Source organism: Chlorocebus sabaeus, chromosome 14 (assembly GCF_047675955.1).
Source record: "Chlorocebus sabaeus isolate Y175 chromosome 14, mChlSab1.0.hap1, whole genome shotgun sequence".
Taxonomy (NCBI): domain Eukaryota; kingdom Metazoa; phylum Chordata; class Mammalia; order Primates; family Cercopithecidae; genus Chlorocebus; species Chlorocebus sabaeus.
In genome coordinates, this window is record NC_132917.1 from 43,249,533 (window position 1) to 43,272,300 (window position 22,768).

The 22,768-nt window shown below is 36.6% G+C and overlaps 1 protein-coding gene across 9 annotated transcripts in view; it reads right to left on the reverse strand.

Moving 5' to 3' along the window:
• The window catches only part of THADA (THADA armadillo repeat containing), a 351,338-nt gene that overhangs the window by 234,624 nt on the left and 93,946 nt on the right, over positions 1 to 22,768 (reverse strand). For all 9 annotated transcript variants that reach the window (XM_073022941.1, XM_038006864.2, XM_073022942.1 and 6 more), the window contains one exon: positions 16,413 to 16,504. In XM_073022941.1, coding sequence (XP_072879042.1) covers positions 16,413 to 16,504 — 92 coding nt within the window. The remainder of the gene's footprint in view (positions 1 to 16,412; positions 16,505 to 22,768) is intronic.

Here is a 22,768-nt window from a genome sequence, read left to right on the forward strand (position 1 = left end):
CAGTCAGGTCAGGGAAGATTTCCAAGAGGAAAAGAGCTTTGGGTTGAACCCAAAGGATGGGGGAAATCAGCATACTGTAAGCAAAAGAGGAGGGATAGGCATTGTAGGAGTAGAAAAAGCATGAACAAAAGCATCAAAAGGAAAAAAGCCTGACAAGTTCAAGGGAACAATAGGGAGACTGGCTTCATTACAGTGTGTTTATTTGTTGGGGTGGGAGGAGTTAGCCAGCAGGGGCTTAATAAATATTTGTGCATTTGAATAATAGCAGATAAGGTGAAAAGGGCAGGTCCAACTAACAGAGGGCCTTGAAAGCTAAGCCGAAGAAAACACAATTAACCAACAAATAACGTGGACAAACCTGCAATCTCACTAGTAATAAAAACAATATAAATTGAAAAAACATGGAAATTTCCCCCTCACATTCCCTTAAATGTGCATTAAAAAAAAATAATTATTCTCACTACTAGGAAGACTATACATAACTGGTAAATTTGTAAACTGATATAATCTTATTTTTTTAAAAAAGCTTGGTTATTAGTTTCATTGAACGTTTATATTCTTTAATCCAGCATTTTCGTTGCTGATAACTTATGCTCCCCAAAAGTCCAAAAAAGCATGCCTCTCTCTGCATAAGAGAATATTCCCTGCATCACTTTTTATAATGTGGAAAATCAGATGGAATGTAATGCTCAATGATAAGCAGGTGGTTAAAACAAAAAAAGTTTCTTAGAAAGTGTTTTAAAAATGAAAAGGACCAATTAGATGGGTACGACTTTAGACTGCAGGCAACACAAAGCTAACAAAAATTCCTGATTAGGAAAGTGACATGGGAAAAAATGTTTTTCAAGAAATCTGACAATGGCCGAGTACGGATCATGCCTGTAAACTTAGCACTATGGGATGCCGAGGCAGGCAGGTCACTTGAGCTTAGGAGTTCTAGGCCAGCATGGGCAACATGGCGAAACCCCATCTCTAAAAATAACACAAAAATTAGCCAGGCAGGGTGGCACGCCTATAGTCCCAGCAACTTGGGGGCTGAGGCAAGAGGATTGCTTGAACCCAGAAGGTCGAGGCAGCAGTGACCTGAGATCGCCCCACTGCACTCCATTCTGGGTGACACGGTGAGACCTTGTCTCAAAAAAAAGAAAGAAATCTGACAATATGTAAATAGAGTCTGAGGCCAGTTATACCCTTTGACACATAAATTACACCTAGGATCATCTACCTGTAGGAAATAACCCTACACATTAAAACATTTTATACATAAAGATGCTCACCATATCATTACTAATAATATTAAAGCTGGGGGGAAATTAAATATTTAATAGTAGTAGAATTATCAAGTAAACTATGATTTGTCCATTATAAGGAATGTTACTTAAGCACCTCTCAGAAGATAAATGATTATATACCTACATGAAAAATGCCTCCTACAAGCGAAAAAGGGAGCATACAAAACTATGTGTATATAATAATTAATAATATACCTTATAAAACGTGAACACTCACGAATGGGAAAATGGCAGGAAAATACATCAAAATGCTAACAAAAATTGTATTTGGGTGACAAGAATAAGACTCTAACTTTTTCATATTCTCCATTATTTTAAATAAGCATATATTACTTTTCAATATAAAAGGAGGGAACAAAAGTGAAATGGATAGAGACAAGACCTAGCCTAGACCACAGCATAATCCATTCATCCACCTGGGTGTGGAAGACTCTGCAGTTTCACTAGACTTAGCTAACCTAAAAAATCAGCAGTAAACTGGTAGCAAGGAAAAGATCATCTCAGTTGAAGAATATTCATTTTGAATATAAGGAAACAGAGCTCATCTATGGGATGGGTCCTGTTTATGGGGAGGACCTGAGGGACAAAAGACTGATCATAGTAAGAAAAAATAAATGTAGGAAAAGAGTTGGAGTCTATAGGCTTACTGAAAACATACAGGTGTTTTTCTTCAATTCACACTTGGACTCAGGTCTCTAAATGTCTATGGTTCTCCTAAGTAAATATATCAAAAATTACAAATTTCAGGGGAATAGAGAATATTGCTCAATACTCATTTACCATCACCCCTCAAAATAAAAATATTGACAATTATATCACAGAATATCTCTGATTATACAGAATACACATCTGGCTGGGCATGGTGGCTCACACCTATAATCCCAGCACTTTGGGAGACTGAGGCAGGAGGATCACTTGAGCCCAGGACTTTGAGACCAGCCTGGGCAACGTAGTGAGACTCTATCTCTACAAAAAATTAAAAAATTTGCTAGGCATGGTGGTGTACATCTGTAGTCCCAGTTACTCAGGGGCGGGGCTGAGGCGGGAGGATCACTTGAGCCTGGGAGGTCAAGATAGCAGTGAGCTGTGATTGTGCTACTACACTCCAGCCTAGGCAACAAAACAAGAACCTGTCCCAAAAAGCAAAATAAATATAAAGAGTACACATCAAAAATTGGTAAGTTTCTCTGAGAAGTAGGGAAATCTCTTGTAAATAGCAAACACAACTCCAAGCAATTCCTAACACATAGGCTATGGTGTATACATCATAGACAGAATATATAACAATAATCAAACACTTACTTCTTGGGTTATACTAGAATAATACTAAAACATTTGGATCCTAATTAGTGATCATTCCCGCTTCTTCATTCTTATCACTATTGTTACTTCACAATAAGACTTACCTGTTCTGTAATGATTTTGTGCCTGTTGGTTTTTGTTTTGTTTCATTTCCAGCACACTGTACGCTCCCTAAGAATAAGTTGCTCTCGTGCCTTCCTAATGCCTGCACTAAGTCTGGCATACAGTTGATCTTTAATACATAATGAAGATATTAGATCATGCACACAAACCCACTCAAGACTAAGATAAATGAACCAATAAACATGTTTCCTTTTGCTATTTTGATTAAAGAAATTCTACAAAGTGTGATATTATACACAAGGCCCTGAAAAATCGTTAAACTTCGATACAGGGATTGGGGGAAGAAAAGTTTCCAGAGAAAGAAACTTCCACAGAAAATGCCACGGCTCTCATGGAATTCGATTTTCATGGGAAAGCCAACCCGTTTGGCAGTGCATGACGGCACAATTTTGAAGGTAGCCAGGGCTGAAAACAGAAATGATAAAAACAGGCAAGAATTTAAGAATGATATGTCCAGGTATGAAAGGCCACGACTTACAGTCATATGGCAATTGAAATACATTTTTCCAAAGACATAAATGCTATAAATGGTGGCAATGCAGAGAGCCCAATGGGAAGAAATTACTTACTTCACCATTGAAACACTATAATTTTACAACAAGGAAAAATTGAAACCTATGCTACTATAATATTGATAACTAATTAAGACAATCATTGAAAGAACCTCTTTTATTTCCTTGAAATGTTTGCTGAAGCTAAACGAAAAGTTGGCTTAATTAAAACATAAAAGAGATGGAGACAATGACCTGGTGCTAGGTTTCTGGGGAAAGCTGGGCACTTGCCACTCTTAAAGGCCAGTGACAATGTGCTTTCAGTACATATAACTTTATTTCCAAATACAGCCACCTGTCACTTAACAACAAGGATATGTTCTCAGAAATGTGTCATTAGACAATTGCATTGTAGTGTGAACATCACAGAGTATACTTATACAACCCTACATGGTATAACCCATTACATACCTAGGCTATATGGTATAGCCTATTAGCCCTATGCTACAAACCTGTACAACATGTTATTATACTAAATACTGTAGGCAACGCTAACACAGTAAGTATATGTGTATCTCAACATGCTAAGCATAGAAAAAGAATAAAATATGCTATAAAAGATTTTAAAAAGGCACACCTGTCTAGGGCAGTTACCACGAATGGAGCCTGCAGGACTGGAAGTTGTTCTGGGGTGAGTCACTGAGTGGTGAGTCAACATGAAGGCCCAGAACACTACTGTACACTACTGGAGACTTCATAAACACCATATCCTAAGGCTACACTAAATTTATTTTAAAAATTTTTTCCTTCTTCAATAGTAAATTAATCTTAGCTTACTGTAACTTTTACTTTTTATAAACTTAAAAATTTTAACTTTTGATCTCTTGTAATAACAAAGGTTAAAACACAACACATTATTCAGTTGTACAAAAATATTTCCTTTCTTTATACACTTATTCTATAAGCTTTTCCTATTTTTAAAATTATTTTACTTTTTAAACTTGTTTGTTAAAAAGAAAACATGAACATTAGCCTAGGCCTACACAGGTCAAGATCATCAATATCCCACCTCTACATTCTGTTGCACTGAAAGGTCATCAGGAGCAATAACAAGCATGGAGCTGTTGTCTCCTATGAGAATAAGTAGGAGTACACTCTAAAATATCAATAAAAGATATATTATAGTAAATACATAAACCAGTAACATCATTGTTTTTTATCAAGTATCACATTATGGTACATAATTGTACATGTTAGGCTTTTTTTTTTTTTTTTTTTTTGGAGACAGAGTCTCACTCTCACCCAGGCTGGAGTACACCGTAACCTCTGCCTCCCGGGCTCAAGCGATTCTCCTGCCTCAGCCTCCCAAGTAGCTGGGATTACAGGCGCCTGCCACCACACCCAGCTAATTTTTGTATTTTTAGTAGAGACGAGGTTTCACCATGTTAAGTCTCAGACTCCTGACCTCAGGTAATCCACCCACCTCGGCCTCCCAGAGTGCTGGGATTACAGGTGTGAGCCACCACGCCTGGCCCATGCTTGACTTTTATACAACTGACAGCACAGCAGAGGTAGGTTTGTTTACACCAGCATCACCACAAACATGTGACTAACATGTTGTGCTGAGACATCATAGAGGATAGGAACTTTTCAGCTCCACTATAATCTTATGGAACCATCGTCATATATGTGATCTGCCATTGACTGAAATGTTATGTGGAGCATGACTGTACAGGTAGGAGAGGCATATCATCAATACTGCTCTGTGTTTGTCAACCATGACCTGAATCACTTACTGTCATACGGATAGAGCAAAAGAAGGAAGAAAGATACAGAAATAGGTGACATTTTGTCACCTTAATGGAAGAAGAATTAAAGAGCTGGGAATGAGTAAGGGGTTTAAAGAGGATGTGTTTTTTAGGAGTGTGAGAAAGAGCTGTGTTCCAGGTACAATTACACAGTGGAGCTGAAGCGAGGAAATGGGAGGAGTGGAACATGCAGGCTCTTCCCCTGAGAGAGAGGAAAGGAGTTCAGAGTACTGACAGCTTTCCACTTTGTTTTACGGTTATGTTTACAGTTGAGTTCCAGTGTTATCTCTCCTCCTCCACTGTTCTCCAAAGATTTCGACCATATTTTATAAACGTCTGTACTCCCCTCAGTGCTCAGATCCTTGAACCTAGCAAACGTCTATGCTGAATGAATGATGAAGGAAAAAAGTGTTGAATCACCTAAGCAGGACACTAATCACAGAAAATGGAACCAGTGGCATAGGAAGGCTTTGCTTACAGGGGGCAAAAGAGGGAATCAAGTGAATTAAAGGAGGGAAGTATGCAATTGACCATTTATATGTATCTAAATCAACTTTAGGTATTCAGATTTGAGTGATCATAGAGATAAATAAAAGAAAGATAAAGATGTCTGAAAAGTATTAGATGCCTCTAGAATTGTACTTATAGAGTGGAAAATTCTAACCCTCCAAGATTTAGTAACCTGTTTCTTTCTCAAGTTAGTCTGACCCCATCTTCTATTGAGCCTGAGTGGTCTGACCTGACCCAGACCACCTCATGGACCACTTCTATGGAGGCAGTATGTGCTGAAAAAAAACATTTAGAGTTTAGAGGACAGAAAAGAAAGAAACCTAGCAGACAGAGAAAGAAAGAATGTTCAGGACAACTGGTCTAAGTTGAGTTCAGAGACCAAAAAGTTACATCAAAATACTTTGGTTCATAAATAAAAATAATTAAGTAATAATTCCAACAAATTTAGAAAGACGGCTGGGCATGGTGGCTCACACATGCAATTCCATCACTTTGGGAGGCTCAGGCGGGTGGATCACTTGAGCTCAGGAATTTGAGATCAGCCTGGGCAAATGGCAAAACCCTGCCTCTACAAAAAATACAAAAATTAGCCAGGCACGGTGGCATGCACGTGTAGCCCCAGCTACCTGGGAGGCTGAGGTGGCGGGAGGATGGCTTGAGCCCAGGAGGCAGAAATTGCAGTGAGCCAAGGCTGTGCCACTGCACTCCAGCCTGGGCGACAGAGCCAGGCCCTGTCTCAAAAAAAAAAAAAAAAAATCATAAAACCTAGAAAGACTATTCGACTTCACATTATTTGGCCTTACAAGAAGAAAATCAATGTTACAATACAGAGGTGAAATTTCAAAGTGAATTAGAGTTTGTATTAAAAAACAATGTTAACATTCTGTTAGCTTGTTAGAAATTAGCTCTGAACCAGGGACACATTTCATATTGTAGAACAGCATTTTCTTGGTTAGGAACTGATTACATTCTATTCAGAATCTCTATTTTAACATTCTACAAAACTTTGTAAAGTCATGTGTAAAGACACAGACTTTGTTCCTGGGTGAAATTTTTATAATGCAAGCTGTTTACAGGAATGAATTTTATGGAACCATATATCCAGACACTTGCACTACTTTACATCTTTTAATAATTACATAAAGGAAAAATATATTTTCCTAGTAAGCTAAAATACTACACATATAGTCTTCTTATTTAAGTCACTGTTCTTAACACAAACATTTTCAAAGCTTTTCAGATAGCCTAGAAGAATGCAGCAGTACACATCATTAGTTGCTTAATTAATATTTATTCCTCTATCTCATCCTTCCTTTTAACAGAATTGATTTTGGTTGGGTATTCACCCTTCTGAATAGTCACGTGCTTTGGGGAGGACCAGCACCGACTCCAGACCTAACTGATGAATCCCGATTAGTCTAATCATAGCGGATCTATTTCCCTCACCAGGGATAAGCTGGGGCATGCTAAGATGTTAACTCTGGCCAAAAAGATACGAAGAAAAGTGTGTAGAGTGTGTGGAGGTGGGAACATGGGAACATAAAGAAAAGGACATGTTGTTGCTCTTAAAAAGAAACAGAAATGCACAAGGCCACTGGGTATTGTGCCTAGACAGTGCAGTGTCTGGATATGATGGCTGGAACTGATGCCATCTTGAAACCATGAAGGAAGTCTGCCTGGGGCTCATGGCATCACATCAAGGATGGCACAGCAGAAACATGCGGGGAAATCCGAGTCTCTGACGATGTTTTCAATTTCAAAAGAATCAATCCTCTTTAAAACTTCCTGGTTATACATGGGATAGTAAGTTGTCTATATTTAAATTTTGATTTGGGTTTACTGTTACTTGCAGCCAAAAGCATTCTAGCTGCATAAGTCTGAATTATTTCAAGCCTCTGGGTAAATGTTAACAGATGGTGCTATTACTGTGGGGATTAGGAATGACAACAACAGAGTACACTACTTAATTTACTAGCAAGACTGAATTTCAAAGCTGGTTACTATGTTATGTCCTTCTCCCTGTCAACACTCTTCACCCACCCCACAAACAGATACATATATCACAGTACTACAAGTTAGGTACTAATCTTGCTGATCAGTTCATCAACTGTATTATAGGCACTATCTTCCCCATACTAATGGTCAAGTTGTTGGGAAAATGGAAATTTCTTCTGACAAAATGGTAGAAGATTCTAACACAAAATATAAAGTTCATTATCTCAAAGAGGTATTTTAGTTATTACAGAATTTTTAAAGATCTATAATTAGGGGGCCGGGCGCGGTGGCTCACGCCTGTAATCCCAGCACTTTGGGAGGCCGAGGCGGGTGGATTACAAGGTCAGGAGATCGAGATCATGGTGAAACCCCGTCTCTACTAAAAAACAGAAAAAAATTAGCCGGGCGCAGTGGCGGGCGCCTGTAGTCCCAGCTACTCGGGAGGCTGAGGTAGGAGAATGGCGTGAACCCGGGAGGCGGAGCTTGCAGTGAGCCGAGATTGCGCCACTGCACTCCAGCCTGGGTGACAGAGCGAGACTCCGTCTCAAAAAAATAAAAATTAAAAAAAAAAAAAAAAAAAAAAAAAAAAGATCTATAATTAGGAAAATTTCCTAGATTCAAATGTATTGACTCCTACTATACGTAGGACACTATTTTACATTTTTATCTGACAACTTGGGATAATTTACAGTATATTTAGCTGTAACTAAAACTAAGCCTTTCTGTTGCTGCCAAGATATATCTCAAATATGTATCTTTCTCAAAGTAGATATATCTACTGCTCCTAATAATCAGAAACATGCCTTTCACCTACCTTAATCAGTATCCCTACAGCAGTATTCCCCAAACTATTGGATGGAAAACAAAATGGCAATATATGTTCTTCGAGAGAGAGAGAGAAGAGAAGAGAAGAGAATCTCCATGGTCAAATAATTTAGGGAAATGTTCATACTGCATGCTATATCCCACTCCTGAAGATTCTCAAAACACATTATATAGCACATTAAATGGTCTGAGAAACCTGTCATTATTTAATTCAGCATTTCTAGTCAGTGAATAACAGAAAAATCTATTTTTCACTAAATATCTCTTAATTTCTTGAAAAAACTAGTATTCCTTAAAACATAGGACATATATTCCCCACTAACATAACTGCTACTCAATTTAGAAGTGGCACACAAAAACTAAACGCAGAAATAATCACACCAAGCTGTAACCATGTTTTAAAATCTACACAGAGAGCTACTTACTCATGAGCAACTCCCTTCCAAGGCCTTGCATCACATTCTCCATGCCCACCAGCCAGTGGTACAGAATGCAATCACCTTTCAAATAATTCCCAAAGCAATGATTTTATCACAGAATACTCTGATACAAAGACTTCTAAAGGAATCCTAATGTTCTGTAAAATTCAAACTTGTCTCCCGACATGTCTGTTTTCCTCACTCACTGATAGTCTCAGAACCTAGTACAGTGCCTATGCAGACTAAGTGACCATGAATCCTTGCTCTAGGAATGAATGACTGAATGAACACTTCCATCATGTCCTCTCTTTCCTCATCTGATTCATCTTTTAATTCTTAGACATGTACAGTGTGTGTTCCAACTTCTACATCTCTGTTTATGTTACATGATCCCATATGCAACACCCTCTTCTCTACCTATTCAAATCCTGACCATCCTTTCAAGTCCAGATTCAACCCAGACTGCTACATGGAGACTGGCCTCATCCTCCTCCGACCTCTTATCCCCTGACAGTCAGTACCAGAGAGTTTGATACTCACATTTCCTAAACTAGTTTCCATGTTGGTCTTACGTCTCAGTAAATGGTAAACTCCTTGAAATCTCAGACATGTTATAAACTACTTTTGTACATACTAGGATGCCAAGGTACATAAGGAATATTCAATGGAAAAATTAAGAGTATATTTTATTTAAAAGTTCAATGTATAACAACAATAGCTGGAAATTCCTGAAATTTCCAAACTGTACGTTACTAAAATCAATAGTTACAAGGACCAAGTTCTGAATAAAGAAATATTATCCAAGTTCTAAACAAACTGTTCCCTCTGGCTTTAACCTCTTTGACTCCATTTTCTCATTGGGAAAATAGCTCTGTGGTGTTTCTCTACAGGTACTGAATGAGCAAGAAATACTGTTTGTAAACCCCCCAATAAATGAAGACTTTATCTCATAGTCCTGGAAGCAATCCTGACGTCTTAAATTATGTAATCCTGGTATTACATTATATTAGTCTGGCTCATATAAAATGTAAGCTGCAAAAATACCAAAGCTAAGAAAAAATATTTACTCATGCTTTTACTAAGATGCAGAAAGAGGATGCATGCATTGCCAAAATTCCATAGAACATGCTCAAACTAAAGCAACAATGTCTTAGTTATAAAAGAAGGCAATGGCCTGAAGCAGTAATTAGAAATAAAGATTACTTGGTCCCCGTAAGAGTCAATATTTAAGAACACAATGACTAATTCCCACTTCAAGTTCATGAAAACATTTCTTTTTAAGAACTTCTTTTCAGTTAAAAACTTTATTTGTGGTTTTCCTACCTGTAATCTATGAACCTAAGAATGAACAAAAACTTGAAACATGAAACTCTCTAGTAGGCCAAAGTGTCAGTATAGACTTAATTCTGACTTTAGGAACATCTCAACCAGAGTTACACAAAACTTGTACTTTATCTCTCAGCCTCCAAAAATACTCATTTATCTACTCTGCCTACAAACAACTCTGGAAAACGCATGAATGACACTCCAGACTATATCAAAACACTGGAGCTCTTTACTTTCAAATCATTCATATTTATAATCCTACAATAATTACCTCTTTAAGAAAATCAACTTCATATTTTAAACTAGAATCATCTGAATCCAAACTAGTATTATTGTTGCTAACAGAAACTTCATTTCTAAATAATCGGCTGATTTTTAAAAATGTTCTAGTTGAGCTTATTGTGAACGAAAAATAACCATTAAATTCTATCACCAGCACTAGCTCTGTGGCCTTGCATAAAATGCTTAACTTTTCTGCACCTCAATTTTCAGATCTGCAAAATGAGAATGAGACTGGATGACTTCCTAGGTCCTCTCAAAGATAAAAACAAATAATAATAATGGTTATTAGTATCATTTTAATTGAAGATATCATCGAAAGATATAAGCACAGACTCTAAACAAGTTTAGGTTAAGTCTAGAGAAATCACATCATAAGCAAGAATTGTCATAAACCTCAAAATCCTCTATCAATAGCACCAAACTATTATCAAATATAAGAGTTTTATAGAGACAAATGTTAAAAAAAAAAAAAGTTAACTTCTTGCTAGCAACATTGATATCCTTACTGGGGTAATTTCATTCATTCTCTACTTTCTAACCAGAAAACTAGGATTTCTACCGTCGTAGTTTTACGACATCCCTGGTTAACATTAGAAACCTGAGCCTTGCTCCTCCCTCACCTCTGTCTACACGAGAACAGCGAGGGGCTCATTGAGGTAAATAACATTCATGCATCAGAAAGTACACAATCCTTATTGTCTTTCATGATCCAGATAAAGAATCTTAAAGTCAACTCAAAACAAAATTCCCCTCTGGTCCGCTCCTACCTTTCCTGCTAAAATCAACCTACCATGTGGGAGATTTGAGATTATTGGGCAACATTCAGACTTTGGGTGAAGTGGCTAATTTCCCAGAGTCTGACAAAATAAAATCTAAAGCCAACTCCAAAAAGGTGACACCCTGCCCATGTGGGAATCCGTTGTTTGGTGCGTAACAGGATGTGCTTTGCAGATGAACTCACTTTGTGTTCTAGTTCTGCCACTTTCTGGCTGTATGGCCACAGGCAAGTAGCTAAACCTCATGAGCCTTAGGTTCCTCTTCTGTGAAACGAGAATGACACCACCTACCTCGCAGAGCTGCAATCCCGGCTAAGTTAGACATGTATAAAGGGACTGGCATGGCCCAGGCACTAAAGAAATGTTACCTTCCTTCACAACTTCTCCTGTCCTTCTATACAACTGAACAGAGACTCCACGACCACAGATAACTGCCATATTCTTCATCAGACTTGGAGTCCCCTAGGGCAGAGAGTATTTCTGATTTATCTTTGGATCCCAGTAACTAGCAGAGGGCCTGGCCCAGAGTAAAAACATAATAAATGCTTGTTCAGTGGCGAAAATTAGAACTGTTTGGGTTTGAGGATGTTAATATTACCTTGGCTGCACATGCCTGTAATCCCAGCACTTTGGGAGGCCAAGGCAGGCGGATCAAAAGGTCAGGAGTTCAAGACTAGTCTGGCCAACATAGTGAAAACCCCATCTCTACTAAAAAAAAAAATTGCAAAAAATTAGCCAGGTGTGGTAGAGTGCACCTGTAATCCCAGCTACTCAGGAGGCTGAAGTAGGAGAATCACGTGAACCCGGGAGGTGGAGATTGCAGTGAGTTGGGATCCTGCCACTGCACTCCAGCCCGGGCAACAGTGTGAGACTCCATCTCGGGATAAAAAAAAAAAAAAAATTACCCTGGCCACAGTCAACAGAAAATTCTGTTTTTCAATTTGGCCAAATAGGGCTTGCTACAAGCTACCACGTAGTTCAAAGCAAATAAGCTATTCTGAATTCTAATAATTACATTCTCTAAAATATGAAAACCCAATTGCCCTGCAGCTTTCAATTTTAGTTTTGAGAATTCAATTCTTTCCCAAACAATAGAGTGGGTAACCACAGAAACTTGTGGAATCTCTTTTCCTAGAAAACATGAAGAACAGGAGAGAAGCCAGTCTGTCTGGAAACTGCTTCAAAATCTCTCTATAAGCAGGATGCTGGACTGGATTAGATGCCCCTTGAAGGATCCTTCCAGACCTACACACCACTAAAATATTAAGAAAAATATCTAAAATAATTCTCTATCACTTATACCCTGGAAAATAAAACAAATACAATTTAACATCTCCCAACATAGTCACTAGAAATAATTTTACTTGGATCTTCCCATGATTTTAGAAACACATTTTCTTCTTAAATTGTACTAAATTATCCTAAGCTATTAATTTGAATATGAGCTCTCTTTAATAAGATAGAACAGAGATTGTACTTAACAAAGGAAACAAGACTATTATTTTGTTCCTCTTTCAATCTGCCTGTTTCCATGTACCCCAAATCTACTCATTTCCCAAAGCCTTGTAAAAAATACTACTTCCCCCCAACATATACTTCACTCAATTCTCCTGTTTATAAATTTCTAATGTGTTCATTACTCATATTACATCGTACAGGTGATTTTTATATGGTGTCTCTTATTTGTATCTGACTCACATATAACAATTTTTGTCTTCCTAACTGAACTGTAAACTCCTTGAGTAAGATTCAAGTTTTATATTCCTCACGTACTCCCCTATTATGTTAATACTGAGTTCATAAGTGCTTTCAAGTTCTCATTGGCTCACTGATTTAAGGTAGAGAAAGCGTGCAAAAGCTAGATGACGCTGTACATTAAGCACCTGTATGAAGCTTTGGCAAAGCAGGCACTCCAAGAAGTCAAAAATAAACCTTTTCCGATTGCTACATATTGACGTGTCATTTAGCTAGGACTCACAGGTGACAGTTAATACACACAGATGCTAAAGGGAAAAACCTAGAGCTAAGCGCCATATTAGTTTCGCTCCTGTCCTATAAGAAATGAGGAGCTATGAAGGTGAGCCCACTCACATGGAGATGGAGACTAAGAAAGCACGCATATTGCACAGGTTGCAGAGCTTTGCTGGTTCTGATTTTACATAGAATCAGTTCTTCATTCTGTCAAGACAAGTCAGGCAGCAATAAACAGAAAGGAAAAGAGCTTTACAAATTAAAATGTAATAACGTTATTTTAAAAGCACGAGTGAAACTTGTGTTTTCTCATTCTTTAAAACGCAAAAAACACATCTAAAATAAGATTAATGGGTGTAAAAATTCAGTCATTACAAGTACACTCTACACACTTAAAAAGGATCCTCTGCTCCTCTGCTTCTTATCTCTACTATGCAGCAGGGACTGTTCTATGGCACTGGGAATACATCATTTTACCAAACTTACAATGCCAGAAACATTATGTAAAGCTTTACTTTAGTATTTTAAAGACAGAAAAGACCTCAGGGATATTCCAAACCTTATTTTACAGAGAAGAAAACCAAAGCCCAGAGAGCTTGGCTATCTTGTCTCCGTTGATTATAGTGGTTGTATTGTAACAAACGTAGGAGTAGGAACCAGACTTATTTCTCCTCTAGTAACAAAATTTACTTATTCATTAGGCAATTATTCCTATATGCCTTCTATATGCCAGATACTATGCTAGGCTCTGAGAACCCAAGAATGGTTAAGACACTGACCTTCTCCTCAAAAAGCATAGTCTTAAGAGCAAGACAATCAGATGAGTACAATCATAGAAGTGGTAACAGAAAGAAAAACCAAACTATATCTCTAATCGCCTAGGACTTCCAATATTTTAAAGAAAATGAACTTCTAATAGTTTGTTTTATCCTCACAATAGCCCTAGCAGTACACAGCACACATCTTATTATTCCTGGCATACAGATGGAGAAACTGAAGTGCAAAGCGGATAAGGGGGCCTATTAAGTTCATATCCAGTGGCAGCAAAATGCCTAGAAATCAGGTTTGTTTACTCCAAGTTAGACCTTTATTTCCCATTAGATGGAAAAAGCAGATGTTCTTTTTATGTTCAGTTCCCTCTGACCAAGAACACACATTTCCAAATTGCAAGCAGGACAATCTGTGGTTGTGAAAGGAAACAACTGACTTGTGAGGTGTGTCACCAGCTGAGGTTAGTTATCCAATCGGTAAGTAACCAACCAAGACATCATTATTACTAGCCTTTTTAAAGTGCCCATTACGTACACAGAACAGATGAAAAAGGTCCTTCCTTCAGGAAGTTAATATTGTAAGGAACAGGCATATAAACATTTCAACAAAAAGTGACATAATTAAACAAACTACAACTAAAAGAACCATCACAAGCAACTGCAAATTTAAGACACTAAAGGTTTTGCAAAGCAAACCTAATGGGGGCTGCCAAGAAATATATCTTCATGGGTTAAACAGGGAACAGAAGCCTTGTATGCATAATGGTCCATACCGATCTTCAGATTATTAAAATTAAAACCTCTCACCAAAAACATTCTTCACATTTAAAAACTTAACTGTCTCATTCCTATTTCCTTTTTTCTAGAAACCTTATATATTTTGTAACCTTTCCTATCCAAGAGGAATAAATTTATAATGGAGGTTTCCATCAGTGTGACTTTTTTAAGTTTAAAATAAAAATTTAATTTTAAAAAATTAAAATTGTATGGTGTTACTGCCATATTCGTCCACTCTCAGTACAACCTAAATGAGGTTTTCTCATTTTCTGATCATTTTCTCTACACATAGTAAAATTTATATATATTTATACATACACTCAATAATCACTTCATAAAAAACAAAAAAAAAATTCTTCAAGTTCAGTTTTAACTTGTTTGATGACTTCCTATCATATTTTATTTATACCGTGTTTATCAAGGCCTTATAACATGACCCAACTGTTTTAAACTATGGCACACTGAAGAATTACTAACAAAACAGACAAAGCTAAGGAGAAACAACTATTAGTGATTTCAAGTTAGTGACAGGAAGAATATCTTTAAGAACAGGCTAAAAAATAAAAATTATAATCATCCTTCCAAAAGAGTAATGTTTTATTTATTTAAAAAATATTACTCAGTTAAAAAAAAAATTAAAAAGCTCTCTGGTATCGCCTGAACATGCTCAAGGGATTTATACTTACAGTCAGTTACCTTACTTTTAAATATCTGGTGAATGTTACAGGGTGACAAGAAGCAATTTAAATGATAATTCGGAAATACCACAGTAGGTTTCATTAGAATTATCACTAGTACATCACAAAATGATTTCCTATTTTTTTAATTCCTAAGATTTAGTTCCATCACACAAAAATGCATTTCAATAAACATTAGCTTGAAACTTAAATATGAAGCATAATGACTTTTTTAGTTAAGAAGGGAATAAGGCTTTGAATATAACTCTAGATCCTCAAGAGAAAGACCACTGGGCCAAACTGGATCCTAAATAAAATTAAGGAAGTAATTAAACGTGCAGCAACAGTGACATCTAGTGTTAGCAATTGCAAGCCAATTAGATTACTATTAAATCCTCTTAAGTGCTAAAGAACAACTATTCAAAGCTTTTCTTCTTTAAAAACAGATCTTGTGCATTTTTATCTAAAAACTACCCAAAATCAAAATGGTTCCACAGGTTTGTTTCCAGGCATAACAAAAAAGCTGTTTTGTTAAGACAAAAACAAATTAGAGGGTAAACATAAAACTAAAGACCAAAAGTAAAAAGCACTGTTTATTACTTGTGGTTAACACCTATAGGTGTTCCTCTTAGTACCAGAGTTTAATGCAAAGGTAATCTGAGAGATGTTCTAATGAGAGGATCATAAACATTTAAACTTCCACCTATAAAATTAAAGATATTATACAAGCTAGGATAATATATACAAGTAAAGTTAGGACATTTCAGGAATACTTAAAGAAGATGCAATTAAAAAAAAAAAAAAAAAACTAGCTTTTGCACAGAGAAACAGGCTCTACATTTCACCCCTTGCTACCTTGCTCAATTTTTGTTGCTTTGAAAGGTCCACTTACTGATATTTTTGCCCAAGGGTTTATAACTTGGCAGCAAAGGCTAATTCATTATAGTATTTTTATAGTCTTATGATCTAGATGAATCTGTAACAGTAGGCACAATTTCAAAAATTGTTTTTGGCCAGGACAATATTGTATGTTTAAAAAAAGTAAAGTCAGCCTTAAATGGAGCTTACCTATTTGTTTTGGAAAGTTCATCCTTTGCCCTTTTAACTCCAAAAATTCTTGTGATCAAGGCACTAAAGAGAAGTGTGGATGAATTTCGCACCTAATGTACAAATGAAAACACAATAAGGGTTAAATATTCTTGGCATGAAACCAACATTTACAATATTCAAACTAGATGATTCAAAATCATTACCTAACTGGCTAGTATGAGGCTAAAAAGATATGTCTGTGTTCATAAAATAATTTTTAAAAAAACTTTACCTAATGTAATCTATTCAATGACTTAAATTGAGCTCTACAACCCAATCACATGCACAAACACAGCCTTTCCCCATATTTCTAATATTATCATCAACAGTTTTCATTATATCTCTGCACTTAGAGCATCAAATAACACTTCTTTTTTAAAAATTCATTTTTCCATATTCTTCCTGACAATGAATATCCCAGTAAAACCTCAGCTCTTTCCACTTATTTTCTGAAATGCTTTTACCTATGAGAAAATACTTATAAAACCTAACTTCAAAGAACCAGGCACAGTGACTTACACCTATAATCCCAGCTACTCGGAAGGCTAAAGTGGAAGGAGTGCTTGAGGCCAGGAGTCTGAGACCTTTGGGCAATATAGTGAGACCCCCATCTCAAAATATATATATATTTTTTTTTTTTTTTGAGTTTTTTTGTTTTTGTTTTTTTTAGAGCCATGTCACATGCCTGTAGTCCCACGTAGTCAGGAGGCTGAGGCAGGAGGATTGCTTAAGCCTAGGAGTTTAAGGCTGCAGAAAGCTATGACTGTGCCACTGTGCTCCAGCCTGGGCAAAAAAGTGAGAACCTTTTCAAAAACAAAATCCAAAAATCCTAACTTCAAAGAATCCAGGTAATTAATACGGCCAAGAAAATAGTTAACATCCAAAATGTTGCTTATCAGCTTCACAATACAAGTAACTTATCAAGTAATTTCAATACTGAAATTATCTGATAATTTAGTAAAGATAAGAGGCAGGAATTATCATGAATAAACACAAATTATTTCTCCAAGATGATGATAATCTTTTCCCTATCTTTTCCCAACCAATGTGTCAAGATGCTTTGGAAGATCATAAAAGGGTCTTGACTGTTTCAGCACTACAGGCTTCCTCAATTACCCTGTCAAATCAGTGTAGAGATGTATATGTACTCACTTTGCCACAGTGTGTAAGGCCCTATACCAGCACCATGGATAAGATCCAGAAACAGAAAACACATACTTACTGATATTACAGACCTTATACTCTAAGTAAGTGACACAACCATATGGTGTGTTAAATAGCAATATAAGTAGAAAGATCACTAAAAGTAACAATGTTAAGATTTAGAAAACAGCTTCCTGAAAGCGCTGCCCTTAGAGTCACAAGCTCAAACGCCCACAGGAACAGTGAGCGACAGAGGCAGCAATGTACTTTTGTCTAAAGCAGTCAGTGTCAGCTGAGTAGCTGCCATGAGGAAATATAAGTTCAGTTTTGCCAGATCTTCTGTTTTTTGAAGAGAAGCCAGAAACCCTGGTTTTTATGTGAAATCTATTTTGAAATGCTGGCAGGAAATTAAAGGAAAAAAAAAAAACCACAAAACTCACCATGAAAGCCAAATAAAACAGTGGTGGGCTAGTTTGTCCTACTGGCCACCAGTCCGTAACCTCTCCTCTAGAAGCCCAGAACTGACTCAAGTCATGCATGGTAACCATAGAAGTAAACTTTACAGATATACTGGCACAATTCCTACCAAAGCTTCAATAAAACCCTAAAACTGAAAAGATCCACTTATGTTCATTCAAGAGTCATCAAACATTCATGGAGGCCCTACTATGTGCCCTGCCTAATTTAATCCCCAAACAACAAATCAATCCATGCTGTTACTTTATCAATATAATCTCTGCCCTCGTTCAGGTCTGGATCATCTTCTACCCGATCTAGTGAGGTAGTTTCCAAAGACTTTTAGGTCTAAGATGACTTGGTAAAGACATCTGGGACCTTCTCTCCTCTTAGAAATCACACAAAAACACAAAAAGAAAAGGAAAACAGAAACACACATTCCATCTTGCCCTAAGCCATACTTTCTGACAAAGGCTGCCAGATGCAGTAAAATTAAAACAGCAGTGCCTGGAGATGTTGAGAAATGCACACCTTAAACAAAACTGTAGAGGACCATTTTACAAAGTGAATGGGCACCCTCAGAAACAAAACTCCTCTGATTCAATAGACTGATGGCAGGAGACACATAATGTCTTTTTAGTCATATTAAGATGGACCAGATGGTTCCAATCCTATCTGCCTGACCCATCCTGATATGGTCTGAATGTTTGTGTTCCCCCAAAATTCCTATGTTGAAATTCTAACCTCCAAGGCGTCAGGTGGTGGAGGCCTTTGGGAAATAATTAAGACATAGGGGTAGAGCTCTCATGAATGGGATTAGTGCCCTTATAAAAGAGACCCCAGTGAGCTGCCTCACTTCTTCCACCATGTGAGGACACGGCTAAAAGGTGCCATCTATGATCAGAAAGTAGGCCTTCACCAGACACCGAATCTGCCAGCATCCTGATCTTGGACTTCCCAGCTTCCAAACTGTGAGACATAAATTTGTGGTATTTTGTTATAACAGCCCGAAGGGACTAAGATATCCCTTATAAAGTGTCCTCATTAGCAATCAGTGATGATCATTATCTTTTCCACTAGGTGTAGCAAAATCACGATATCCTATAGGCCTTCTGCATTAATCATTTACATCCTCAGAAAAACTTTTTTTAAAAAAGCTTTTCCTCATCTGCTATTTGGTTACCCTGCTCATCAGTTAGTAAATAATTATTTCCATATATTGACCATTTTAAGAATAATTAGTTCATGCCATAACAACCTCCAAACGTGACTGAATGATTTTGTTTTAAAATCATTTTTAAATTACTTTTTAAAATTGAGGTATAATTCACGCATCATATTACTATTTTAAAGGATGCTATTCAGTGGTTTTTTACTATATTCACAAAATGTGAAGCTATCACAACTAAATTCCACGATATTTTTCAATACCTCAAAATGAAACTTGGGAGCCATTAAGTCGTCACTTCCTATTCTCCTGCAGTAGGAAAGCACAATCTACTTTCTGCCTCTATAAACTTGCCTTTTCTGGATACTTCATATACATGGGATCACATGATACGTGGCCTTTTATGTTTGGCTTCTTTCACTTAGCATAATGTTCTCAAGGTTCCCCCATGCTGTAGCATGTATCAGTATGTTATTCCTTTTTTACGGCTGAATAACATCCCGCTGTATACATATACCATATTTTAAAAATCTGTTCTTCATTTGATGGACATTTGGGCTATTTCCAATTTGGAATATTATGAATAATTTTGCTAAGAATATTCATGTACAAGTTTTTGTGTGAACATGTTTTCATTTCTCATGGCTATATACCTAGAAGTGGTATAGATTGGTCATATAGTAACTCTATGTTTAACCTTCAAAAGAACTGCCAAAGTGGTTGCACCATTTCATATTCTCACTAGCAAAGTATAAGGGTTCCGATTTCACCAGTTCTCCAATTTCTCCACATCCTCCCCAATACTAGTTATTTTCCATGAATTTTATTTTAGTGGGCATGGAATGATAACTCACTGTAGCATTTCCCTAATGACTAATGATGTTAAGCATCTTCTTGTGTGCTTACTGGCCATCTGCCTAACTTTTCAGGAGATACATATTATTTGCCCATTTTAAAATTGGGTTGTCGTTTATTATTGCGTTCTGGACACTCCACTCTTATCAGATATATAATTTGCAAATATTTTCTCCCATTATGTGGGTTGTCTTTATACTTTCTTGATTGTGTCCTTTGAAAAATATTTTTTTTTCTTGATGCTGGTTAAGTTTTATTTAAAAAAAAAAATTTTTTTTTTTTTTTTAAACTTTTCTAGCGACAGCTTTGTGCTCTGTCGCCCAGGACGGAGTGCAGTGGTGTAATCATAGCTCACTGCAGCCTTGAATTCCTGGGGTCAAACAATCCTCCAGCCTCAGCCTTCTGAGTAGCTGGGACTACAGCTGCATGCCACTATGCCCAGCCATCTGATTTTGTTCAAGTCCAATTTATCAATTTTTTTTGTTGCTTGTACCTTAGGTGTTATATCTAACTAAATGTTACCTAATCCAAGGCACAAAAATTTACACGGGTCCTCTTGTAAAAGTTTTATAGTTTTAGCTTTTACATTTAGGTTTTTAATACATTTCAAGTCACCTGAATATGGTATGAGATGGGGATCACATTCATTCTTTTGCATGTGGATATCCAGTTGCCCAGTACCATTTGTTGAAGGTTATTCTTTCTCCACTGAATTGTCTTGGCACCTTTGTTTATTAAATGTGGAGGTTTACTTCTGTACAATCAATCCTAATCTGCTGATTTATACACCTATCCTTATGTCAATGCCACAATCTCTTATTTACTGTTGCTTTGCATTAAGTTTTGAAATTGGGACCTGTGGGGCCTCCAACTTTGTTCTTTTTCAATAGTGTTTTGGCTATTAAGGGTTCCTCACATTTCCAAACGTATTTTAGGATCTGCAAAAAAAAAAAAGCCAGAAGGGATTTAACAGAGGTTGTGCTGAATCTATAGATTAATTTGGGGAATATGTTATGTTAACAAGAGTAAGTCTTCCAGTGATGAACACAGGAGATCTTTCCATTTATTTAGGCCTATAATTTCTTCAAAAAATGTTTGATAATTTTCAGTGAACAACTCTTACAGTTCCTTTGCTAAATTTATTCCTAAGTATTTTATTCTTTTTGATGCTATTATAAATGAAACTGTCTTTTTAATTTCATTTTTAGATTTTTCATTGCTAGTGTACAATTTCTGTATGATGACCTCGTGCCCTGAAACCTTGCTAATAGGCAAGCTTTAATTTGCGTGTGTGTGGATTCCTTAGGATTTTCTATATTTAAGATCATGTTATCAGAAAATAAGGATAGTTTTGCATCTTCCTTTACAAACTGGATAACTTTTTTATTCTTCTCTAGTTGGCCTACTAGAACCTCCAGTACAGTGTTGAATACGAGTGACGAGAGTAGATTTCTTTGTCTTGTTCCTGATTTTAGAGAGAAAGTTTTCAGTCTTTTACCATGAAGTATACTATTGGCTATGGATTTTCCATTGAGGTTGAGAAATTTCCCTTCCATTCTTAGTTTCTTTTCACATAAAACAGCACTGGATTTTGTCAAATGTCTCTTCTGTATCTGCTTAATCACGTGGTTTTTGTTCTTTAGTCTATTCACACGGTATATTACATTACAATGGTCCTTCTCATCTGCAGTTTTGCTTTCTGTGGTTTCAGTTACCTATGGTATAGTACACTAAGGTATTTTGAGAGAGATCACATTCACTTAACTTTTATTATGGTCTATTGTTATAATTGTTATCTCTTATGATATCTAATTTATAAATTAAACTTTATCACAGGTATGTATGTATAGGAAAAAGCATAATCTATAGGGTTTAGCACTAACCACGGTTTCAGGCATCCACTGGGGGTCTTGGAATACAACCTCCTCAAATTTGAGGAGGGGACTATTGCAACTGATTTTTGTAGGTTGAAAAATACACACTCTGTTTTAGAACTGTGTAAGACATACAGAAGAACATTTAAAATACTTATTGTAAATATAGAGCAAAATAACTAGCATGAAAGCCTACTTCCTACTTAAGACAGAAGAGTGTCCCTTAGATTTCTGTGTGATAGTATGAATGGTTCAAGGATATCTGTTTCAGGTATTGCTTTTTATGTTTTAGTATTTCATCCATATTTTCTGTTCCATCCACTATAAATAAAGTTAACGAGGAGACTGAAGTAGACAAAGAAATGAGAAAGAGGTTGTGACTAACAAACTGCATTATCGACTCCTAATTCACTGACAATAAATGGTAATATGAATCATTGATAGCAATCTTAATATGAGTAATACAAAAGGTCATTAATGGGGCTAATGTATTTTGAAAAATTCATAGTAGTGATGGCAATAAAAACATGTCCCTTTTTGGAAGAATGGATGGAAAACATTAGGTTGGTGCAAAAGTAACCGCAGTTATTGCCATTAATAAGTAAAAAGGAGAGCAAAGACAGAAAAGGGTAAAAGTTAAAAATGGAGAAATGATAATAGCTGTAATGAACCACGAAATGATGCTGTGGTCAACAATGGACCACTTATTTAATGATAGTCTCATACGATTATAATACCGTATTTTTACTGTACTTTTTCTGTGTTTAGCTATCCAAATAATTATTACTGTGTTACAACTGCCCACATACTCAGCATGGTAGCATACTCAGTATAGGAGC